The 21,957-nt window shown below is 38.2% G+C and overlaps 1 protein-coding gene across 6 annotated transcripts in view; it reads right to left on the minus strand.

Moving 5' to 3' along the window:
- HIVEP1 (HIVEP zinc finger 1) overlaps nt 1-21,957 on the minus strand; it is a 142,396-nt gene that overhangs the window by 10,424 nt on the left and 110,015 nt on the right. For 5 of the 6 annotated variants that reach the window (XM_072813973.1, XM_072813969.1, XM_072813971.1 and 2 more), the window contains 3 exons: nt 19,628-19,761; nt 18,744-18,919; nt 14,037-14,138 (listed from right to left, as the gene is read on the minus strand). In XM_072813973.1, the coding sequence (XP_072670074.1) occupies nt 14,037-14,138; nt 18,744-18,919; nt 19,628-19,761 (412 nt within the window). The remainder of the gene's footprint in view (nt 1-14,036; nt 14,139-18,743; nt 18,920-19,627; nt 19,762-21,957) is intronic. The other variant, XM_072813975.1, reaches the window with a different exon arrangement.

Raw genomic sequence — 21,957 nt, forward strand, 5'->3', positions numbered from 1 at the left:
CTGTCAGAATATTTTTTTCAAAATGTACTGGTAAGGTCGCAGAACAACTGGACTCTCATACATTGCTGGTGATATGGAATATAAAATGGTACAGATACTTTGAAAACCAGTTTGACAGTCTGTTATAAAGCTATACCTCTATCAGCCATACGACCCAGGGATTGCACTCCCAGTATCAAATGGAAATTTACATTCACATAGAGACCACGTGAATGTCTTACAGCAAGTTTATTCATATTTGCCGAATACCAGCAGCAATCCAGATCTTTCCACTAGTCTGTGGATAACAAACTATGGCACATTAACACAATGGAATACTACTCAATAATACAAAAGAGATGAATTAAGTGAAAGAAGCCAGACCCCAAAATCTACTTATTCTATTATTCCTCTCATATGGCACTTTGGAAAAGGAACAACTATAGGGAAGCAAAGAGATCAGTGGTTGCTAGTGGGTGTTGGCTAGGAGAAGCAGTTGTCTTTAAGAGAATGGCACAGGAGTTTTGGGGATGATGGAACTCTTATGTATGGAACTGCGGGGGTGGACATACCATTCTATGAATTTGTCAAAGACCACCTTGGAGTGAGCTGTACACCATGATGTGGAACTTTATGGTAGGTAAATAGAAACAGAATCAGCCAGGATGTGGGAAGTACCCAAGATGGAATGCAAACTGAGGCAGATGACCTTAACTGAAGTACAGGTGAACTACACAACCTCACTGAAGGGTAGGAAGAAAGGTCCCATCCTGGGTAAGGGTTATGACCAATGAGGTGAAGGCTGAAGACAAAAAGAGCTGCACACAAATGCTGTCTGTTACTGTAAATCTGTTTTTATGCAGGTGGTTTAGGATTTCAGAAACTGGTTCACTGATTAATACTAGATTTGAACAGTGGGTGCCTGGGTGTCTCAATTGGTTGGGCATCTGACTCTTAGTTTCAGCTTAGGTCATGGTCTCATTGCTCATGGGACTGAGCCCAGTGTCGGGCACCATGCTCAGTGGGGAGTCTGCTTGAGGGTTTCTCTCTTTCTCAGCAGTTACCCCTATAATAAATAAATAAATCTTAAAAACAAATACTAGAGTTGAACAAATATACAAACATAGTGTAGATGAGGGCCAGGTGCCTCACTGTAGGTGATAGAAAAACAAGGAAATAGAGAAGGCTAGAATCAACTTCGAGGACTGGAATTGGGACTATCAGTATGGACTCATGTTTCATTCATGTATATGGCATACATGTGTGTGTGTGTGTGTGTGTGTGTGTGTGTGTATGTACATGTTCTCCCCCTCCATGATACAGAAATTAATACAGATGTGTGTGTAATTAGGGGGTTGGCATATGTCCATATGCTTCTTAGCTCTACCCAGTGACAGAGGACAGAAGCAGTAAACACACCACCTAGTGACATCTTGGTTTCTAAATACCATTCTCCAGTAGAGGAAACCAGAGGTCCTTGGAGAAATGGTTGATGTCAGGGCAGAAACATCTTGGGGTGCTAGAAAATAAAGAACTGCTCAAAGAAAAAAAAAAAAAAGATGGGGCGAGTCGAAAAGGGTATAGGAACAAACCTCAAAGAGCTATCAATGCTAGTGAGAACTTGAGTTACACAATAAAAAATGATAAGCTTGATCATAACCCAAATAATAATAAATAATAAAATATATATCTGTGAGTCCATATGGATGCAAATGAATCAAAGGATGAAAGAACAAACGGCCAAACGGTAACTTCGCCTTCCAGAAAAATTCCAGTTAATAAATTAGAACACACTAATAATACTTATCCTCGGCAAAATCCACCAATGTATAATAAACAGGATACCTGCATAATGTCAAAGTATCTCCAACAAACATTTAATATTTACAAAGGGAAGAACAGTAAGTTTACAACAGAGAGTCCTGGAAGACATCACCTTAGCCACGTAATACAGGTTTACATGACCAATAATACCTGTTGACATAACGTACCTCCTGATATGATACCCTGATATACATACAATCACCCCATGGCACCTTCCTAATGATGAAAACCTCAATCCAATCATGAGCATACACCAGAAAACCCCGAATTGAGAACATTCTGGAAAACAACTGATCAGTATTCCCTACAGATGGCAAGGTCATGAAAGACAACAGAGACTGAGAACACATGAGAGGAGCCTAAGGAGCTGTGACCACTAAGTGCCATGTGGGATTCTGAAAGAGAATCCTGGCTAGAAAAAGGATATTGATGGAAAGAGTGGTGGAACTCAAGTCACTTCTATACTCTACTTTCTAATGTTGAGCTGAAGTTAATCTCTCCTCACTGGCAAACATTCTGTAGTTATGTAAGATGCTAACACTGGGGGAAGCTGGGTGAAGAGTATACAGGAACTCTCTATATTCGTTTTGCAGGTTTTCTTTTTTTTTTTTATTAAAGATTTTATTTATTTACTCATGAGAGACAGAGAGAGAGGCAGAGACATAGGTAGTGGGAGAAGAAGGCTCCCCACAGGGAGCCTGATGTGGGACTCGATCCCAGGACTCTGGGATCACGACCTGAGTCAAAGGCAGATGCTCAACCACTGAGCCACCCAGGTGTCCCTGTTTTGCAGGTTTTCTATAACACTAAAATAATCTTTAGGAAAACTGCATAAAACAAACAATTTGCCAGTACTCCAGGGCCTTTATTTTACTCTATCGACACCAATATTCTGACTCGTTCAGATAAGCTTGCGCAATATCCACTTCCCTGCTGTTCTTATACTCATTAAGACTTCTCTTTCTGATAAGCAATTTTCTCTTTCCTATTGTTTAATAGGAAACCATTAATTCTTGAAACCAAATCCAACGCTCTTGTTGCTGAATTTAAAAGCACAGGAAATTTCTCCCAAATATGCCATAATCTACACACACGTTAAATTTTTAGCACCTACAACTGTTCCTACCTTGCATCTTGTACCTAGCTTTGCATCTTACTCAGCAGCTGTGTGTATGGTTCTAGTCTCCAGGACTCCAGGAGAATCTGGCTCCTCACGACATACACACCAATACTGTCTGATCATAACTAAAACAAGGAGTAATTAGGGACTTGATGTTTTCTCAGATAACGATTAAAAACATGTAAAATGCAGTTAATTATTTTAAAGTGTCAGGCCCACAGATCACAAGTGTCAGAGCTGAGAGTCAAATCCAGGTTTGTCTGGCTTTTTAGTCTTTGCTAAATGCTCCACGTTCAAATGTCATGTTTTAAAAATCTATAGAGTGATCTGAAAGGTCAACAATAAATTATAGAAATTAAGCTAGCTTATAAATATGCATGAGTTGAATGTTTACAGGTACAGACATTAAAAGCTTCATATAATTATGTGATTATGAATAGAACATGTAAAATGCAATTCCCAAGGAGAATGTAAAACTAATAATTCAACCTTTTTAATTTCACGACAAATACTGCATTTTTATAGTGACTACAGAAGCTTAAGAATACAGTATAAAACTTTAAATTTTATATATATATACACACACAAACTTTCAATGTATGCAATTTATATGAAGGATTTTAAAAGAACACCATATATTGTTTAATGGGGAAGGGAGTAAAGCTATTTGGCTCCATTTTAATCTGATTTTGCCTTGATCATGCCAAGTTTCAGACCAAAGCTGGAAGTGTGATAGGTAGGAAGACCCCAAGGGTGGTTTCCCTGGATCTTCTTTCTCCCTGGACAGAGCCACAGGCCCACAGCTTGGAGAGCACTTAAGAAAGGCTAGGATTAAAAAAAAAAAAAAAAAAAAAAAAAAAAGGAAGGCTAGGATTCTTTTCTGTAGCTTTCCTTCTCCAAGACAAGGAGAGAGTAATGTTTCTCTCTGCAAGCACTGTGTCTTGAAACTCCTGAAGGGGAAGTTTCTAAGTATGGAAACCTGAAAATGAATTCTGGATCATTCTGTATTTCTTAAACACAGCTGATTCTCTAGGGTGACAGAGAAAATATAAAATGGATAGCGTAAATGAATGCAAGACAATAGCATCCTTTTAAATACCCACAGCACCAAGGCAGAGCCCACCAACTCTATTCTTTTGTTTGGATTTGTGTTAATTAAAGTCCTTTCATTAACTTCACTGTCCCCTTAGCCCCTCTCCTACCCCCAAAGAACACTATTACTACTGCATCAGAAATTGTGCTGATAGAAGGCAAAGAAAGGAAAAGTGACTTTCTCTATGATCATAAGCCAGCAAGGGAGAGACCACAGATTTGTTAATTACTTCAAAAACTAACATTTATGAGCTTGTGGTATCATTCATTGTGCTGTAGCATGTTACACAATATAAGACCTACTCCAGCACACCATGCTGAGTACCTGTTATATCTGACCTTGTCAAACTGTGGCTGCTGACTGTATGTGGCTTGCTGCCTGTTCTCGTCAATAAAGTTTTACTGGCACGAAGCAGGCTCCTGGTTTACAAACTGTCTAAGGCAGCTTTTGGTCACAACCACAAATGTTAGGAGTCGTGACGAAGGCTGTATGACCCACAAAACCTAAAATATTCACTATCAAGAGCTTTCCAGAAAAAAGTCTGTCAACATCCATACTCTGCTGTCCTGTTTCAAAATCTAAAAGGCACTGCATGACAGCAGTGATATCAAACTCATCCTATGCAAGGAAGTTAAGAGACATCTATATGGCTAGGAAGCTTCAAAGCCAAAATTTGGAACCAGATTTTCATGTATTTAGGAGTCCTGTCATTACGCCAATAAGATGTATGGGCTTCCTACTATTCTACTACAATTGTTCTTTTCTTGGTGCACCCAATACAGAGTGTAACACTCCAGGAGGGTAAAGGCAGTAACTTGCCCCTCTGTGTCCCCCAGGGCCTCTAGAACAGACATAAAAAAATCCATACTTGCTTAACAAATTCATAAATGCATGGTCCTTACAAGTTCTTTTTTTTTTTTCCTTACAAGTTCTATTTAGTTTACATCTTCCTAGACACATTCCCTGTTTGTATATTTTTCCAATATTCGGTAAAATTTTATGTGAGTGGAAAATTAATTCCTTTATTTTCTGTGAATTGAAACTCATGAGGGAAAGAGGAGGTATGCAATGCAGTAATATTGTTCTTTAAAAGTAAAGGTTTTGATAAACTTATGTCACACAAGTTCCCTAAAGATGTATTTCAAAATCCAGTGTGGGTTAGATGAACTGCAACCTGCCCTCCCATCGCTGCCAGACAGTGACACCTGCTGGAAGAGTCGGATTCACAAGAGGTCAGCACCACTCCCTCAAATATCTGAATTCTCTGTAGTAACCTGCCTGTTTTTGTTTTTCTCTTATGTTTAGAAATATCACGTGGAGATCCAGACAGACAGCAGGAACCTGGGGAGAAACTCTTTTAAAGCCCACAACTACAACAGTAATAAATTATTGGGTTATTTTGTTTTTTTTTTAAAAAGGATGAAAACAACATTAAGGATGTAACGGGCCAGGGTTTAACATTTGTTAACTTTAGGAAGTAAACCGAAAGACACCTATGTCATTCACTAATGATATTAGCACTTCTTTATCTTACATATAAATCTTCAGAGCTACTATGATTTCCTATTGTAGATGGAAATTTTTCTTAAAAAGGCGCAACCATGTTTTCCATGAAAATCCCAGTGACAGAAACATGCTGTACAGGTTTCATGTCAACAGAATTTCATTCAGAAAAATTCACTTCAATTCGCTTTAAGGGTAAATGTGATACAGACTTTAAACGCTGCGATCCAACATCATTATCTTACACGCATTATCGTAGGCTTAAACCCCCAACAAGAATCATGTTTCCCAGCTGCGCTCTGCCACACTCGATGGTTCTCCCAGTTTGGCAGCTGAAGGCACATATTAACATTCCTAGCACTGAGGTCCGGCATTCTGTTGACAAAAACATTCTTTGGATCAAGGCATGAAAAGCAAATAGCCGGCAGCATGGTTTTTGACACAAAAGGTGAAAACGAGAAAGTATTCACTAATACCCCGAGAACACAGGGACAAAATTCCTGAGACTATGTAATTTTGTATGGCAAGAAAAATAGGAGCGCCATGTGCAGCTGGCTGGAGGGATCGGACTTTTCGTGAGCACATACTACTATAATTGTAACTAAATGGAAACTTCTTTTAAATGCCAAATGTCCACATTTTAATGGCTGGCTTAGAAAAATGTGTAATTCCTCCTGTTCCATTCAAAGTAAATGATTTCCAGCATCTGTAAATTCACTCCACTTGGAAATGAGGAGAATTCATCTGCCGAAGGATAAAATGGGTAGCCCTGCAGCCTGCTGTTGCTAAGGGTAGCAAGGAATTTTAAAAATCAAGGGTCTTGGGTCCTTCATCACACCATTTTCACACTGTCCTTTAATAAGTCCTGTTTAACAACCAGGGAGCATGCACATGACCTTGGGGAAGGACATTCTGAGTATCGTGCTGACTGGCACAGTAGAAAATAGGTTTAGGATAATTAAAAAAAAAAAAAAAGATTGAAGATAATGCCAGGAAATAAAATATTTAAGGAGAAATAAACCCCGAGTAAACCTTTGAGGAAAATAGACAAAATGAGGCAGACATAAAGGAATAACTAAATAAATACATAGCATTAAGGTGCCTTGGATTTTTGCCAGAAAGTTGTAAGCTGGCTAAGACATTACTGAATAGTAATAATATTTATGAAATAAATATTCTGGGGCCATCTGGGTGGCTCAGTTGGTTAAGTGACTCCTTCTTGATTGTAGCTCAGGTCATGATCTCAAGGTGGTGAGATCCAGCCCTGAGTCAGGCTCGGTGCTGGGCGTGGAGCCTGTTTAAGATTCTCTCTCTCCCTCTATCTGCTCCCCCCGCCCCGCTGTGCATTCTTTTTCTAAAAAACAACAAAAAAGAAATATTCCAGTGAGATACTTTGTAGTAAAACCGTCTTGCCTTTTGTGACTCTTTAATAAATTTTGTTGAATGAATGAAAGCTCAGAGATGATATTTCTTGGTGATATATCTTGGTGTGCCACAGAAAAGATCAATATAACAACCAAACCCCCAAATTTTCCCTGTAAACCTAAAGCACTATCCTTGGTATAGGTTTCTTGGTGCTACTCTGTATAAGTATAGCATTTAGAATCAGGTCTCCCAAACAACACTACTGTGGGTTTTTTTTTTTCCTTTAAAAGGATTTACCCTGTTTCTTAGATGTCCAAGGTGATCAAGATTTAAATATATACAGGAAGTGCTTACATGTCCTGTTAGCATTGATCATATGTATGTGAAGTTCATTAATGTGTGCCAAATCAAATTGTCCTCCTGACAGTATAGTAGGACTCCAAGGGTGGCACAGCTGCCACGCTGTTAAACTAGAAACATGTCATGTAGCTATCAAAATTACATAGGAACTTAAATCAGTATCTAGAGAAGACAATGTCACAAATTTTCATACTGATCAAGCCTTGACATTTTAGAGGAATGGTTTCCCAAAAGACACGGAGCCTCTGAATCAGGTTACTTATTTTCTTTAATCACTATATTCTTTAGTAGACAACTATAATCTATCAACATCAGTAGTGACAGATTTCAACTGTTTAAGAAAAGCTAGATGACAAAGGACAGTCAGCTGGTGGAGTTTACTTAGTTATTTCAGACTTTCTCTTTGCACAGGGCTAGACCAGCTGTCCCTGGACAACTGCCGTTGTGCGGGCATGAGAGGCATCTGAAAAGCTACTGCAGTCACTACCTTTTTGAAATAAAGGTAAGAAAGCTCACCGTTGAGAAGTGCAGAGGCACCTTACCACTGGCCAAACCTTCGCATTTTTCCTGAATGTTTACTGTAAACATATATGCAGCATCTGGAATGCCAGTGTGGTTTCTGGCAGTGAACTGCGCCAGGGTTCAGTATCAGATCTGTTAGATCACAAATCTGAGAAATAATATCAAGATCCCAGGGTGCTACAAAAGCATTTGATAAAAACGTTCACCATTAAAGAGAAGACAGCAGGTTCCGTGCTCAAAGATCCTACGTTGCACAATACAATTTTGCCATTGGTTTTCATCTAGTGGGCCAGGAAGATGGAGAACACCATCAGGCAGGAATGTTGAGAAGAATGGAGGATCCTATGTGGTATTGAAAGCCTCAGAAGGAACATGTGTGTGTCTGATCCTTACATGGGATCTTCAGACTGTGCCTAGGGGGACTGGAAACCTCAGTGGGGAGGAGGGCCCAGAGAGGTGAAGCTAGCATATAAGATCACTCAGCACTGGCCAGCCTCAGACCCCTCAGCTTCAGTCCACCAGGAGGTATATATTTCAAAATTTAAAACTGCAATACTTGAAAACATGGATTTTCCTTCCTGCTTAAAAGTCAGCCACTTCATTGCCTACAAGTGTATTTCTAATAATTTGTATGTTTCCTTGGGAAAGGAAACTGAAGGTAAAGGGAAAGACTTCATAACAAGCTGCTACAATTTATTACTTCCTTATGGAGACGATGAGGGCAAGATTTTAAAATATACACAAACATTAAAGCAGAAACAATTCAAGTCCCTTACCTCTTATAAGAGTCTAGTCCAAAGGGATAATTCTATACCACAGTGACACTGGCTAATTAATTCCAGGGGAAACAGTGCTCCTTAATTTAATACATAAAGAGCAAGATCTAAATGTGTCATTGCACATTTATACGTAAACATACAACTGAATGTCACAAGGGAAAAACCAAACCACACTTCCCACCTGAACTTGTAAACTCCATCTACTGGGGAATGGGGGATGTTGAAGCTCAGAGGCACTCTCTTTAAAAAACAGCCTTTCCAGAAAGAGGCTTTTGCTTCATGGTATTTTTTACTGTTGCTGCTGAATAGGACCATCCACTTAATGAACTCATGCTCCTTTCAGCCATTACAGTCTAATTTCCCACTATGAAATAAAACAGCAGCATCAGGGAGAAAAAACAAAAACAAAAACAAAGCAAAGCAAAACCAAAAAGCTCAGCAATGAAAATTCCACAGTCACAGATTAAAAGCCCTATTATCTTTTCTTTCCTTGTTTCAAAAACATTTGAAAAAATAAGCTGGATTGAAAGACAGGTGTATATATGCCCAAGGAGGCAATGGATTTAAATGACTTTAGATGACATAAAAAAAAATTAAACTTTTTAAATCAAAGGAACACTTTATGTATCATTAACGTTTAAAAGAATAAAAATACTAGAAAAAAACATACTGAAGAAAGAATGGTTTTCAAATGTCACAACATCAAGAAATTGGTATAAACTGCCACAGCAGAGACTCTGATTACATCTAAGGACAAGTGAGTATAGTTGACACCTGGAACCACTGCTCCTAGGGCTAAAACTCTCTTGCATAGTCTGACCTGTCCCGCAGCCCCTGTCAGGTATGCACCCTGTCCCAGTTACATGCTTAGCATCTTGCTCCTTTCTCCTAACCTCAGGGGTTTTGCCCAAGCAATCCTTTTGGTCCAGAATGTTGCCTTCCCTTATCCTACCCTCCTTACCAATACTTTTTCTTTCAAATAAACCAATGTATAGATAAGTAAGTCCCATTCCCTTTCTTCTGGGACACCCTTAGTCATCCTTGGGCAACCAAGCAGGCATCCCTGCTCCTGCCCCAATCCCAGCCAAGTCCACGTTCATGCCACCACCACTGCCCAGGCAAAGAGCTTCTGAGCCTGAGGGCAGTGGCATGCACATCATCTATAGCTGCCCAAGTGCTAAATAAGCAAAGAACACATCGACAGGACAAGCAACTTTTCTTTCTGAAACTACTGAAAAAGATCTTCATCAATCTGGAGTGATCATTACTGATGGAAAACAGAACAGTCAGATAACTTGAATCATTTTCTCGTCTTCTGATCCCGTGACCAATAAATAACAAATGAACAAACTGACACCATCATCACTTCAACAATACCTGTGTCTATCTTCACCATAACATGTAAATGCTGTTTATGGGTAGAGGCATTAAATACTGTATGATAGCTACCGTCTAATTTTAGTGAAGGGATTTAATGGAAAATTAACATGCCAAATCCTAAAAATAATAATACTGAAAAATTTTCTGACAGATTATAGGTCCATTCCCCCCCACCCCAAGTCCTTCATTAAATCAACAACTATTTACTGTCTATCACTTGCCAGCAACATCCTAAGATGTCAGAGATAGGGCAGTGAATACAATAAAATCTCTGTCCTCTTGTTTTATTTTCTAGTTGAAAGAAACTGATATTAAAACACACACACACACACACACACACACACACCTGGTAGGGTAAGTGCAATAAGCACAAATAAAGTAGGAGAGAGAGGAGTGAGTTAGGTGCTCTCTATCCAGGGGGTCTCAGGAGGCCTTGCTGAGCTGGTGCCACTGGAGCAGAGGCTGAAAGACATGACAACATGTGCACAAGGCCCCAGGGTGGGACCCGCTGGGTGGTTTCATAAAGAGCAGGGGGATGTGTGTGGGTGTCATTGAGTGAGCAAGGACAGAAGAAATGGGAGACAAGCTTGGGAGAGACGGGGTGAGGAACGAGAGTGGGTCCGAGAGCTCCCTTCATGCAGCAGACTGGAGCTCTGAAGGAGATAGGAAACCACTAGAAGGTTTTAAGCAAAATCATGACTTTTGGTCTAGCAGCTGGAAGGATGGGAGAAGATGTTAGGGGAAGTGTGCTTCTTAGAGGTAAGGGGTCAATTGGAAGATTGGGGCAATCCAACTTGAGGAGCCCGTTAGACCCACCAGTGGGGGATGGTGAGCAGATGTATGGATGCACCAGTTTGGGGAGAGGACTAGCATAAGCAGCAGATAGGTGGTATTTACTGGCAGAAGGCTGAATGAGATTACCTAGTGAGTGGGCACAGACAGAAAGAGCCTAGCCACCACAGCCCTGGGGCGCTGCACTTACAGCCCAGCTTCCACTAGAAAATCAGATCCCCTCCAGACATGCGGGAAGCCTGCATCCTACTGCAGGCTTCTGGACTTTCTCCCCTAAAAATACAGTCAGCTGAGGCACTGTTAAGCAAGATCCCATCTCCAACTATCATTGATTTAATGGAGTGGAGCTTCTTTTCAAAGGATAATAAGATTCAACCTTAGGACAGTAATCAAGAAAACACAAAGACGGCAGTCTTTTATTCATCCAATCAGCCGCAATTTAAATTCTTATAGTATAAGGCACAGTTGAGGATGTGCAGAGACAGAAATTGTTCTAGAAAGCAATTTAAAATTATAAAGCAAAATTAATTTTCTAGGTATCTACATAGAAGGTGGTGCTGTTAATGCAAATTTAAAACACAAACCAACCAACCACACACTGTTCATGGATATATGAACGTACGTTAAATGAATTGAAAAGAAAACCCCTAACTGCAATTAGGGTTTGCCTCTGAGAGACTGACCAGCAAAGGTGACCTGATGTGTAAATGATCTGCTTGGCTGTGTTTTTTCAAAAATACACTGAATTTATGAAAAAGACTTGAGGCAAACACAAGAAAATATAATACTCAAGTCTAATGCGAATACATGACTGCATGTAATGACACTCTTTGTAATCTTTTTGCATTCCAAAAAATTTTTTTTGAATCAAAGTATTTTTTTAAAAACACAAAACAGAAGAATGAGATTAAGATCACGGGTATAAAGCGACAAAAGTTACTACTTTTATACCTATATTCCAAGCCCATAATAAAGCAAGAGTAGAATATGTTTGTTGGCATAGTCACAAAGGATTATTAAGCACAGTACCTGGTAAAATCCATCTATATGCTATAATTTACTATTCAAGCCAAAATTGTGAAAAAAACGGAGTAGGCTACCCATAATTACAGTAATTTAAAAAAAAATTAACCAAGAGTAAAACAAGTAAAACTACATAGTTTTATCAGAAGATCTCATCTGAATAGACAATTAGGTTATCAAGTTTGAGTTATAATCTAAAATCTGCTTCAAGTGAATGAGTGGGGAAATACAAAAATGAATGGAGAGACAAGTAATCCCATCAGTCAGCCAATCTAAACAATACATGACAATTAATGGAAAGCACACTTAATTTTCCTATGCAAATTTAGGATATAAACACAACCTTCCTTTAACTTTAGAGAATTCTACAGATATTTTCCTTAATTTTATGACATCTTCCTGAAGAAGTAAAACATGTAAATGAGAGTATATTGTAACAATACTTTTTACATTTAATATGTTTTTTGGACATTAGCATTTCACATTTTTACTTTGTTCCTTTTGTATCTGTGGGTGATAATAAACTTGCTGAAACTTATTCATTCTTCCTAGCTTTTTACTTCCGAATGACGCTATATAATAATACAGCAAATAATAAAGGCAAATAATAGAGCAAAAAATTTTTTTCTTGGCTTCATTATGGCAGTTAATGTACTGCATGATTACTAGCAGCAGAAAATAAACCAAACACACTGTTTGTATTAGAAGTAATTATAATTAATTCTATTAAATGTGTAAGTGTCTTTAAACAAAAACACAATACAGAATTCAATTTATGGCAATTTGAAAATCAGCTTTTAATGAATATGTTCCTAGGACAGAAAAGATATCTGTACATGAATGTGATAAGCAGTTTTATATCCTGATATTGGCATCTCCAATATGTATCAAAGCATCAAGGTATCTAAAACACTTAAAAAGCTCCTTATTGTCCTAAATTTATTATGATTATCTTTGTCTTCTATCAAGATGTGTCAGTTTATTCTCAAAAGAGAGTTAAAGGCAATTCTTTCTGTGTGCTTAAAATACTGAATCATATCAGCTGTACCACTTAAGATGTGAGTCACTTCCTTTGCATATTTAGAAATAAATTCAGGGTGATTCATTTAGTGTGTTACTGGTTGTCAGGTGGAATAAAGAGTTTGCCTTTTACCTATATTTTCAATGATGTCCTCACCATTTGCTCTTTGGAAATTCTCTAGGCATCAAACTAATGCATATCAACAAAAACACAGCAAGCAAATAAAGGCCTAATTTAGGGCAGGTTTCAAAAAAAGTAGGACAACTTTCTAAAGAAAACTTATCTCTTTGGTTGATAAATTCTTGCCTTAAAAATAAAGTCTTATGAAAGAATAATTCTACTTTCTAATTAGAACAGAGGAACAGGTTTATTTTCCCTCAAAATTGGTTAGAGATAAACACTTATATTTGTTGAGTTAACACTGTTACAAAAACAACCAGTTAACTTTTTCTAAATAACAAACATTTTGGGGAAGCAAACAAATGTTTTACTCCACAAACATTTCCAGAGCAGCTGCTCTGTGCCAGGCACCACACTAAGGGCTGTGGGTGAGGGGAATAGCACTCCTTCATCAATTCTGCTCAGGACATGCTCAAGAGTCTCTGTGAAGAGGGGAGGTAAGCATTTGTAAATAATCCAAAAATAATGCAGAAGGAGAGTCAGTGCTTTCAGGGAGCAAACTCTACTACAGAAGCTGAGAGAAGGAAAAATGGCTTCCCGCAGCATGGGAAGGGAAAATCAGAGAAGGCTTCATGGCGGCAGTGGATTTGAGCTCGACCTTGAAGGGAAGGAAGATTTTGTCCAGTGTACACTGGGAGCCACGTTTGCATGGGGTTTGAGGGCGGGGGATTTTTAAGGGAGGGTTGGAAACACAGACAGCCAGATCAATGTCACGTAAGCAGGAAATTTAAGCATTAGGGCAAGTGAAACAAAGAAATGAGAAACAAGGGTGAAGAAGTAGGTGGACACCAGATTACAATGGACTTGGAGGATGTGAGGTCAAGAGGCTCGTCACTTATTTGGTAGGCAAATGGAAACCAATGAAAGACTTGCAGCAGAGAAGTAGTATGACCAGACATGTGCTTCAGGGGATGGATGGGTAGGGAGGAAGACAAATTAAAGATAGGAAAACTGATTAGGAGTCTATTGCATCAGGTAAAGAAGCAGTAATGACAATAAGAACTAGGAAGTATCAGTGGGACGAAAGAAGCATATGGATGCAAAAAATAGCACATTGTACACAGCATTTATGAAAAATATGGAATAAAGCCTTACCTGATTCTTCTGTATCTTGTTCATCTATTAAACCTACTGAGACGCCTAAATCCACACATTTCTTGCTATGTGTCTTGGACTTCATGTGTTTTGTCAGATTTCCTTAAGGGAAAAGAATGTTTACTAAGCTTACATAGTATTATTTTGCTATTGCATTTGTCAATACTGGCAAATTCCAGTTCTATTTCAAATGAAAGCACAGACGGTGGTTATTACACAATTACAAGACTAAAATTTGGACCAAGAAAATATTGGTTATCTATATGTTGTAATAACCTTGCTGTTTATTACTAATAACTTCTCTTTTTCAAATCTACCTCCTCTACTTGGGTAAAGTCTGTTTTTGCCTTTGGTTCCTATTCTGTAGTCCACATTTATTTCTGAGAACATTTTATGCCTATTTAGTTTAAAGTTCCTTTGGGACTACACTAAGATCTGTGGTTCCTGGAATCCGAATTCTCTCTCACTGTGTCTGCTGGATCTCCCCCATGGTACTTTGTTTCCTTGCATGCTCTGTAGTTTCTATTGTAAGCTTATCTTCAGCAAGATTGTCCTCCACAGAGTCTTAAGGACCCTGGGTTGCAGAAATATCTATATGGGTCAGTTTTCCAATTACTTTTACTTGTGACTTCAGGTTTCAGACCACTAATTCTAGACCAGTTATTTTATCTTAATTAATTAACTACTTAATTTATTTATTGGCATAAGAGATTTATCAGCATTTTGCTTTTTAGCAGGTGCCTTTTCCCTACATGGTCCACAAAGTCACTGGGGAGAAGGGCCAGACTTATTTCAGAAGCCTTGGACTCCATTCCAGGATTGAATGGATTAAAATCTCAGGGCTGAGGGGCATATATCTGGCTTCGACTTTTCCATGAATTCATTTTTTTTCATTTTAAATTCTATTTATTTATTGATTTAATCATTGTTCTTTTTTAAGTGTCTGTTTGCTATTATGCTGGCATGGAGTTTCCTTTTTATTTCTTTACCTGGGAATTTGTCTTGTTAAATTTCAAGCTTGATTAGCTATTAAAAACTCATTTGGAATATGAGAAAGAATTTCCTACACTAATTTTACTTCCCCGTATTGACCATAAGCCTCACGATAGTATCTCTAAAGATGTTTCCTTTGGTAGCTAATGTATCTAAGTATTGTCAGGTTAACTGGGAACCACCGGGTACAACTGTCCCAAGTAATCATGAACTCGGGGAGAGCTCAGATTCTTCTAAGGATAACCAGTAGCTTGAGTGGATAATGCCACACACACACACACAAAATTGCCGACAAGGGAAAATCATCTCTTTTGAGAAAAGAAACAAAATCTAAAGACTTAGCTTGGTGAGCAGTGGCAAAGTAGTATCTGAAAATAAGCCTTTAAAGGAGCTAAATATGTCTGAATTGTTGGTCTCAACTTTGGGCCTGCAGTAACTAAAGGACCTGCACCACTGCTGTATTCGTCAAACCTCAGTACCACTACAAATGCCCTAAGTCCATGGCACTGGTCACACTTGTTCAAGCCAATTCTTGCAGTGGACAGTATGCACAGCAGCCCAGAGCTTAGTGCTTCAGGGGCTCAAGTGTGAGAAGGTGGGTGCATGGTCCAGATAATATCTAACACCCATTAAACCCTGACTTCTGTAATTGTAGAGGTGACACCTGACTTAAATGGCTTGGCCATGTCTGAGAGTTACTTTTAATACACTAAAAAAAAAAAAAAAAAAAAGAAAAAAAAGAAGCAAAATGGCAAAATGTTAATGATTAGTAAAAGGTGGCTGGTATATTGGAGTTCATTTTATAGATCTCTATGGTATGCTTCAAAATTTTCACATTAAAAAGTCATAAAAAATGGCTTGGCCATCTCAATATGGCTAAAATTTCCACGTGTAAGTCAAAGCACTTTCTAATATAATAACAATATTACAGACCCAACTATGAGTTCTACTAATAGTCTCTTTCAAAGTGTTTTTGTTCCCTATAAGGACAGCTAGAGAATGTTATTTGTTTCTTATAGAAGTTAATGGATAATTGTAACCAGGTAAATTTGGGAATATAAGCTTTTAATACCCACATTTTCTCACAATTTGAACTATTACTTATTATTAACCTACTTCGTAAATAAGATAAAACAATCTGCATTTTAACATGCAAAATATACATATTAAGATGCAAATATCCCCTTGAAATGCTATGAACTTTGTGCGTTAACTTACTAAGTAAATTTTTTAAAGATTTAATAAACATTCATCTAAATCCTCTGGAAAGCACATGAGGTTGTTTCTGGGTTCGGATGGCTACAATATGGAGTCTAGCCTTTGGTGATAGAAATGGTAGTAAATTCTGCCGAGATGCAAGCTCACTGTGTATTTTCTGCTGACTGACCTTTAAAGCAGAACAGTGAAGACAAATCAATTAAAATCCTTTTGAAAATGTACTCATAAAATAAACTGAGAACAAATGAAGTAGAGATTTATAAGCATTACCATCAGAAGCATCACTTTCTAGCACTGCAGATCATTCATTTGGCAGCATTTTGCTCTCTCTGCATACTCCTATTTCTATAACATTGTCTTTATACCACTACTTCTCCTACTATCCAGGCACATCCAATGAGAAGTAGAGGTGCACTGCCTAGGACAACAAATTAAGTAGGGCAACATCTACAGCCTAATCCAAAATGAAGTTTCTTATTAGTTAGCTACTTTAAGAAGATACTATGGAATCTGTTTCACAGATGTTCATAGAAGGCAGACTTCTACAAGGAAGCTGACCCGTAAAATAAAGAACTATCATGCTGAGAAGAGGAAATTACTGAATTTCTAGCATTTTCTTCACCAGTCTCCCTAGCGAGGGTTGCTTTCTTCAAATGAGTATTTGTCACATAATTCCAGTGAATTACCTGACAAGACATTTAATGTAAATTCAGATAAGCAGCACGTTTGAGAAGTGGAAGATGTGAATACTGTGAAGGCTGCTCGCTCACTCTTCATGGGACGTTATGCTCCATCATGTCTTTTAAGAAATACCGGTCTAAAACTTGATTCAGTGCCATTTTGAGTTATTTCTCTAAGATTACTATTTGGTGATTCAGAGTAGTTAGTTTTCTTTGCCAAGAAGTCTCTGTAGTTTCATTTGGTTTTCCACGCCTAAGTGTTCCTCCCTTTCTTCTCCTTATTTTATGAATTTTGACTATCCTGATTCCTTTTCCTCCTTCTATTCAAAAATACCCATTTCAAAAAAAAAAAAATACCCATTTCACAGTCTACCTCGATCCTCTTTTATTTAGCAACATCGCTTTGTATTTGGTAGCCTTTTATTAGTAACACTGGCTTCTTTCTGGCCTCCTGGTCTCATATTGGAAAGTGCCCAATGTTTCTTAATCACAGGATCAAAACCAGTGAAAGAGCAATATATTGGGTTAAGAGGTCAAAGCACTTTCTTTGACCAGGAAGAGCATCCTGAAACCCACTCTCCATTTCCAGAAGGAGAATCCACATCACAATCAGAGGACCACCAACGGTGAACCTCCCAATTACTCATGAGGTCTTGAAACTATTCAGAAACATTCAAAGTGAGCTGAAGAAGAGTCCTGTTGCTGTTATTTCTATCACTCTGGTATTATTGGCATTCGAGGAGAGTGAATTTGAAGCTGCTTAATTGCTACTCATCATAACTTGTTTAAATGCCAATGAATACTAAGCAAAAAATGAAATCAATTTTGCTGAAGAGTTGACCAATCTTTAAAACAAAAACCTTGAAGGCCAACATAATCAGGAAAAAAGTGAATATTCACTCAAAACAGATAAAAATAAAGCTTCTGTAAAAAAATTATCAATTAAGTATTTTTTACAGGTATTACGTCTTCAAACAGGTAATTTTATGATTACATTGTTTTGTTTTAGAGAGATTCTCAGTTTTTAAAGGGTGGTATAGGAAATTAAAGTCTCAAGTAACTTATTTTTATATAATGATTCATAAGCAAGGAGCCTAATGGAGAAAGTGAGCATTATTTTATAAGTAGTGTACTCATTATTAGTACTAGGGAATCTGGAGAGGGTAAAATTACCTAAACTATAATAAAGACTTACAATTTAAATAAAAACATATGAAGAATACAGAAAAAGAGTACTAAATATAATTTTAATGACTAGTTCTGAGTTGTATACACATTAAATAGTGCAACAGAAATTTTTGAAGCTGAAAGTCAATAGAATTTGGGTAAAAAACAACAAACATCTTGGAAAAAAGAGAAATAGCTATTCATGCCTAAAATTAGATAATAAAATATGAACACAATCATTATAAGTTTACTATAGTTATTATTTAAACTTTTTCTTCAATCTTTTAGCATAGAAATGAGTTTACTTGTAATCATGAAAATTTCTTTCTCCTCTTCTGCCCCAAAGTATTTTTGAAATGTATTAGTCATCAGGTTATACAACTCTAATTTAGGGAGTAAAATGAAAAAGGGCAGTTGCTCCTTTTAAAATGTTGTATTTATTATATATATTGTAAAAGCGTATAATTAATTTTTTTTCCTTGAGAAGTCTAGAGACAGATAAAGAAATAAGACTACCATGTTGACAAGATGTATTTATATTAGTCACTTTAAGCTACCGCATCCTGGGTCAAAGAGTATGTAAAGTTGGATCTTAGCTCTACTAACTCAACGCATATAAAAAGGACCATGAAGCAATGTCATCTCATACCTTTCGTCTTAAAGGAGAAGTTACAGTAAGTGCAGTGGTAGGGGCGGACATCTGTATGGGTCCGTATGTGTTTCTTTAACATACTAGGTTTCTTACAACGTATTCCACATTCTTCACAAATGTACTTTCCTCTTCCCCTGCCTCGGACATATACATACTCTTCATTTGATTTATATCTAATTTAAAGAAAAAAAAATGATTAGGGAGATTGGATGCTGTGTCTTTGAGAAAATATTGATGATTAGAATTCAACTTACAAAATACAGCAAGTCACAATCTTTATACTCAATACAAATTTTATGCACATGTAAGTAACAGAATATTCCAGCTTTTTGCATCAACACTTAAAATGCAATAGCTAATTCTAATCAAACAATCTTGATACTAGGTTTAATTTTAGCAGAGTACTCTACTCCCTTTTTCTAAGCCACTCTTTCAAAGGTTGTCTTATTATTAAATTCAGTTACAACTGTAAATATTGAAATATTTCTTGGCTTCGCCAGAACTACAGTCAGCTTTTACCATGTATTCTTCTCATTACCAGATATACAAAGGCATCAGATAGGCAGTAAATTTATCGGACAGCAGATTGCCCAGGGCACTCCTTATTGTAAATCCACGTGAAACCCAGAGTTTACCCTGAAAGCAGTTCTTAACCGCTTCCTAGGACCTACAATGTTTCCTAAATATTCTCTTGATCAGAATGGAATTATTTAACACGATAATCTAACATATATTTTGCCACGAAGATTCTGTTAATAAGCTGAGAAACCTTGTAACATTTATATAAAATTGGCACTGGTAAGTCTTCAGTCACATGAAAGCAAATGTACATTTAAAAAGTGCGTTTAAATGTACATTTAAAAAGTAAAATTTGTACTTGCCCTCCATCAAATATTTTAATTCTTCTTGGTTCACTTTTGATTAAGGAATTTTCTTTATCTTGCTCACTGTTAATTTCAGAGGCATCTTTATTGCTGAATTCAACTACTGTGGACTTTTGATTACCTAATGCTCTCTGAAAGGGAAAAAAAAAAAGAGAAACTAATTTAATAAAACTGGAAACACAAACATGCCAATGTTTCACTTGGAAATCAGAACATGGCAGAGAACTGTACATGTAGGTAACTTAAATGGAATGCATTTCGAGGAATTCAACATGTTTACAGGTCATTGGCTCTCTCCCCCTCCCTTAGCTTTCAGCTCTGCCTGCACCACAGCAAACCAGGAAATTGTGCGTTGTTTGAGAATCCCACCGCAATCCGCTCACCAACCACTCACACTACAATTTAATTATTAAAGAGCTTTATTCTTTATTCTGCGGGAGACAGGAAAGAGCAGGCTCCCCTGGATGGTATAACTATGTCTTAGACTCCCGAGACACCTGACTACATCCCCTTCAACTTGAACGCACTATAACCGTGCACCTGTCAAGCAGAAGCCTCATTCCCAACAGTCTCCTTGTCTCCTATCGTTTTAAACCAGAATGATGTTCCCCTCTATCTTCTCAAAAGTTCCTGAATGCTGATAACTGTGTGACGCTGGTCAGAAGTCAGGCTGTGGCCTGGTAATAATTCTCTAGGAAACTAGGTAACAAACATCAGAGTGATAAACAACATGTGCATTTCCTATGAAGACTTCATAGTGACAGCGCCTTAGGATGTCACACATGTTTCCTCTCCTTGGCCACTGCCATTCTTCTATCTCTGGTGAGGCAGGCAGCATAGGAGGTTACGGCCAGTGAGGACAGGCACTCTCGGGGTGAAGTCACTTGTCTGAGGTCAAGCTTAACAGCCAAGGCTCAAACCCCCGTCCTCTAGCCAAAGTCAACGTGAGGCCCGACTTTTCTGATCAAGGGACCATTTTTGCAAACCTTTAAATACCACAGCCCCTAGCAGAGGGCTCTGTATTGACATGACTTCACTACCAGCAAGTGACATGAGAGCGGTGCACCATGGATGGAGAGCCCGTGCAGCCGCAGGGGTACCCTGGGGAGCCCCTGTCCTTTTGAGGCCAGTAGTATAGCAAAGCTGCTGGCCCAGTGTCTCAGAAAACTAGTGTGAGGAGCTAATGACACTGACCCTGACAAGCAAAAATGCTTTGGTCTCCTCTTCTCCTGGCAAACACATCGGGTTCCCCGCAATCTGCAATGTATACACATCCCTTCCCTTGACTCTATACTGTTAACACTAACCCTACTTTTTAGCTTCTTTTTAATACCTAATTCCCACTTAATCTTTCGCTCACTTTCTTACTGTCAAATCTGGCTTCTACTCACAGTCACCAATGAGCTAAACATCCCAAGATCCTTATATCCCTTCCTTAGTCTTTATATGCTTGACCGCCTGTGCAGTCTGTTGTTGATACCTTGCTTCTCTTGGAAATCATTTCACTTCAGCACCTGCCCCTTCCTGTCCATTTTGAATTATAAATACATTAACATCTGGGTTGGGAGTGAACAGTCAATCCAGCACCCAGTCCTCCACAACCACCTGCCCCTACAACCCGAGTCACCAGCGATATTAGAACTGCTCAGTCCAGGAACCATGTTCGTCTTCATCTTTTTATGACCTATATTTGACTTCTCCGTCTGAGTAGCTTTTCTTGAAATTTTCTCCTTGAGCTATGTGATCCCACTTTCTACGGGTCCTCCTCTTTCCTCTGTGAACCATCTCTTTAGTTTCCTGTGTGGGCTTCCTTTATCCATTCAACCCTTTAAGTAGTAGTGATCCCCAAACCCATCCTGAGCCTTTCTTCCTTCCACCCCCTCTGAGCAAGCTCACTGATTATACCAGTGCACGAAGGAATCCCGACACTTTCCACTGGAAGTCATTGCCTAGCTCCACATCTAGATACACATTCCGGAGGCATTTCTACCAAGGCACTTGGTACTGAAGGGGAGCCACTTTTCTATAGGCACTTCAGGAATATTCATGAAGCTCTGTTTAAATTCTCATAATCAAAAATAAATAAATTCTCATAATCAGGTATCATCTTCCAAGATTCTGAGAGTTAGTAGGTCTAGCATAAAGTCTGGGCATTTAAAAATTAAATTCTGAATGATTTGGATGCACCCTTCTTCACTGAAAATGGATCAATGGGTCTCCATCATCATGCAAATTCTTTGGTCTTTACCTATACTTCCCACTTGAAAGCATGTTGGTGTCTCAGACTTAACACCTTCTGACCATTGCAGAATCCTCAGGGTTCCTTA

Source organism: Canis lupus, chromosome 37 (assembly GCF_048164855.1).
Source record: "Canis lupus baileyi chromosome 37, mCanLup2.hap1, whole genome shotgun sequence".
Classification (NCBI taxonomy): Eukaryota; Metazoa; Chordata; class Mammalia; order Carnivora; family Canidae; genus Canis; species Canis lupus.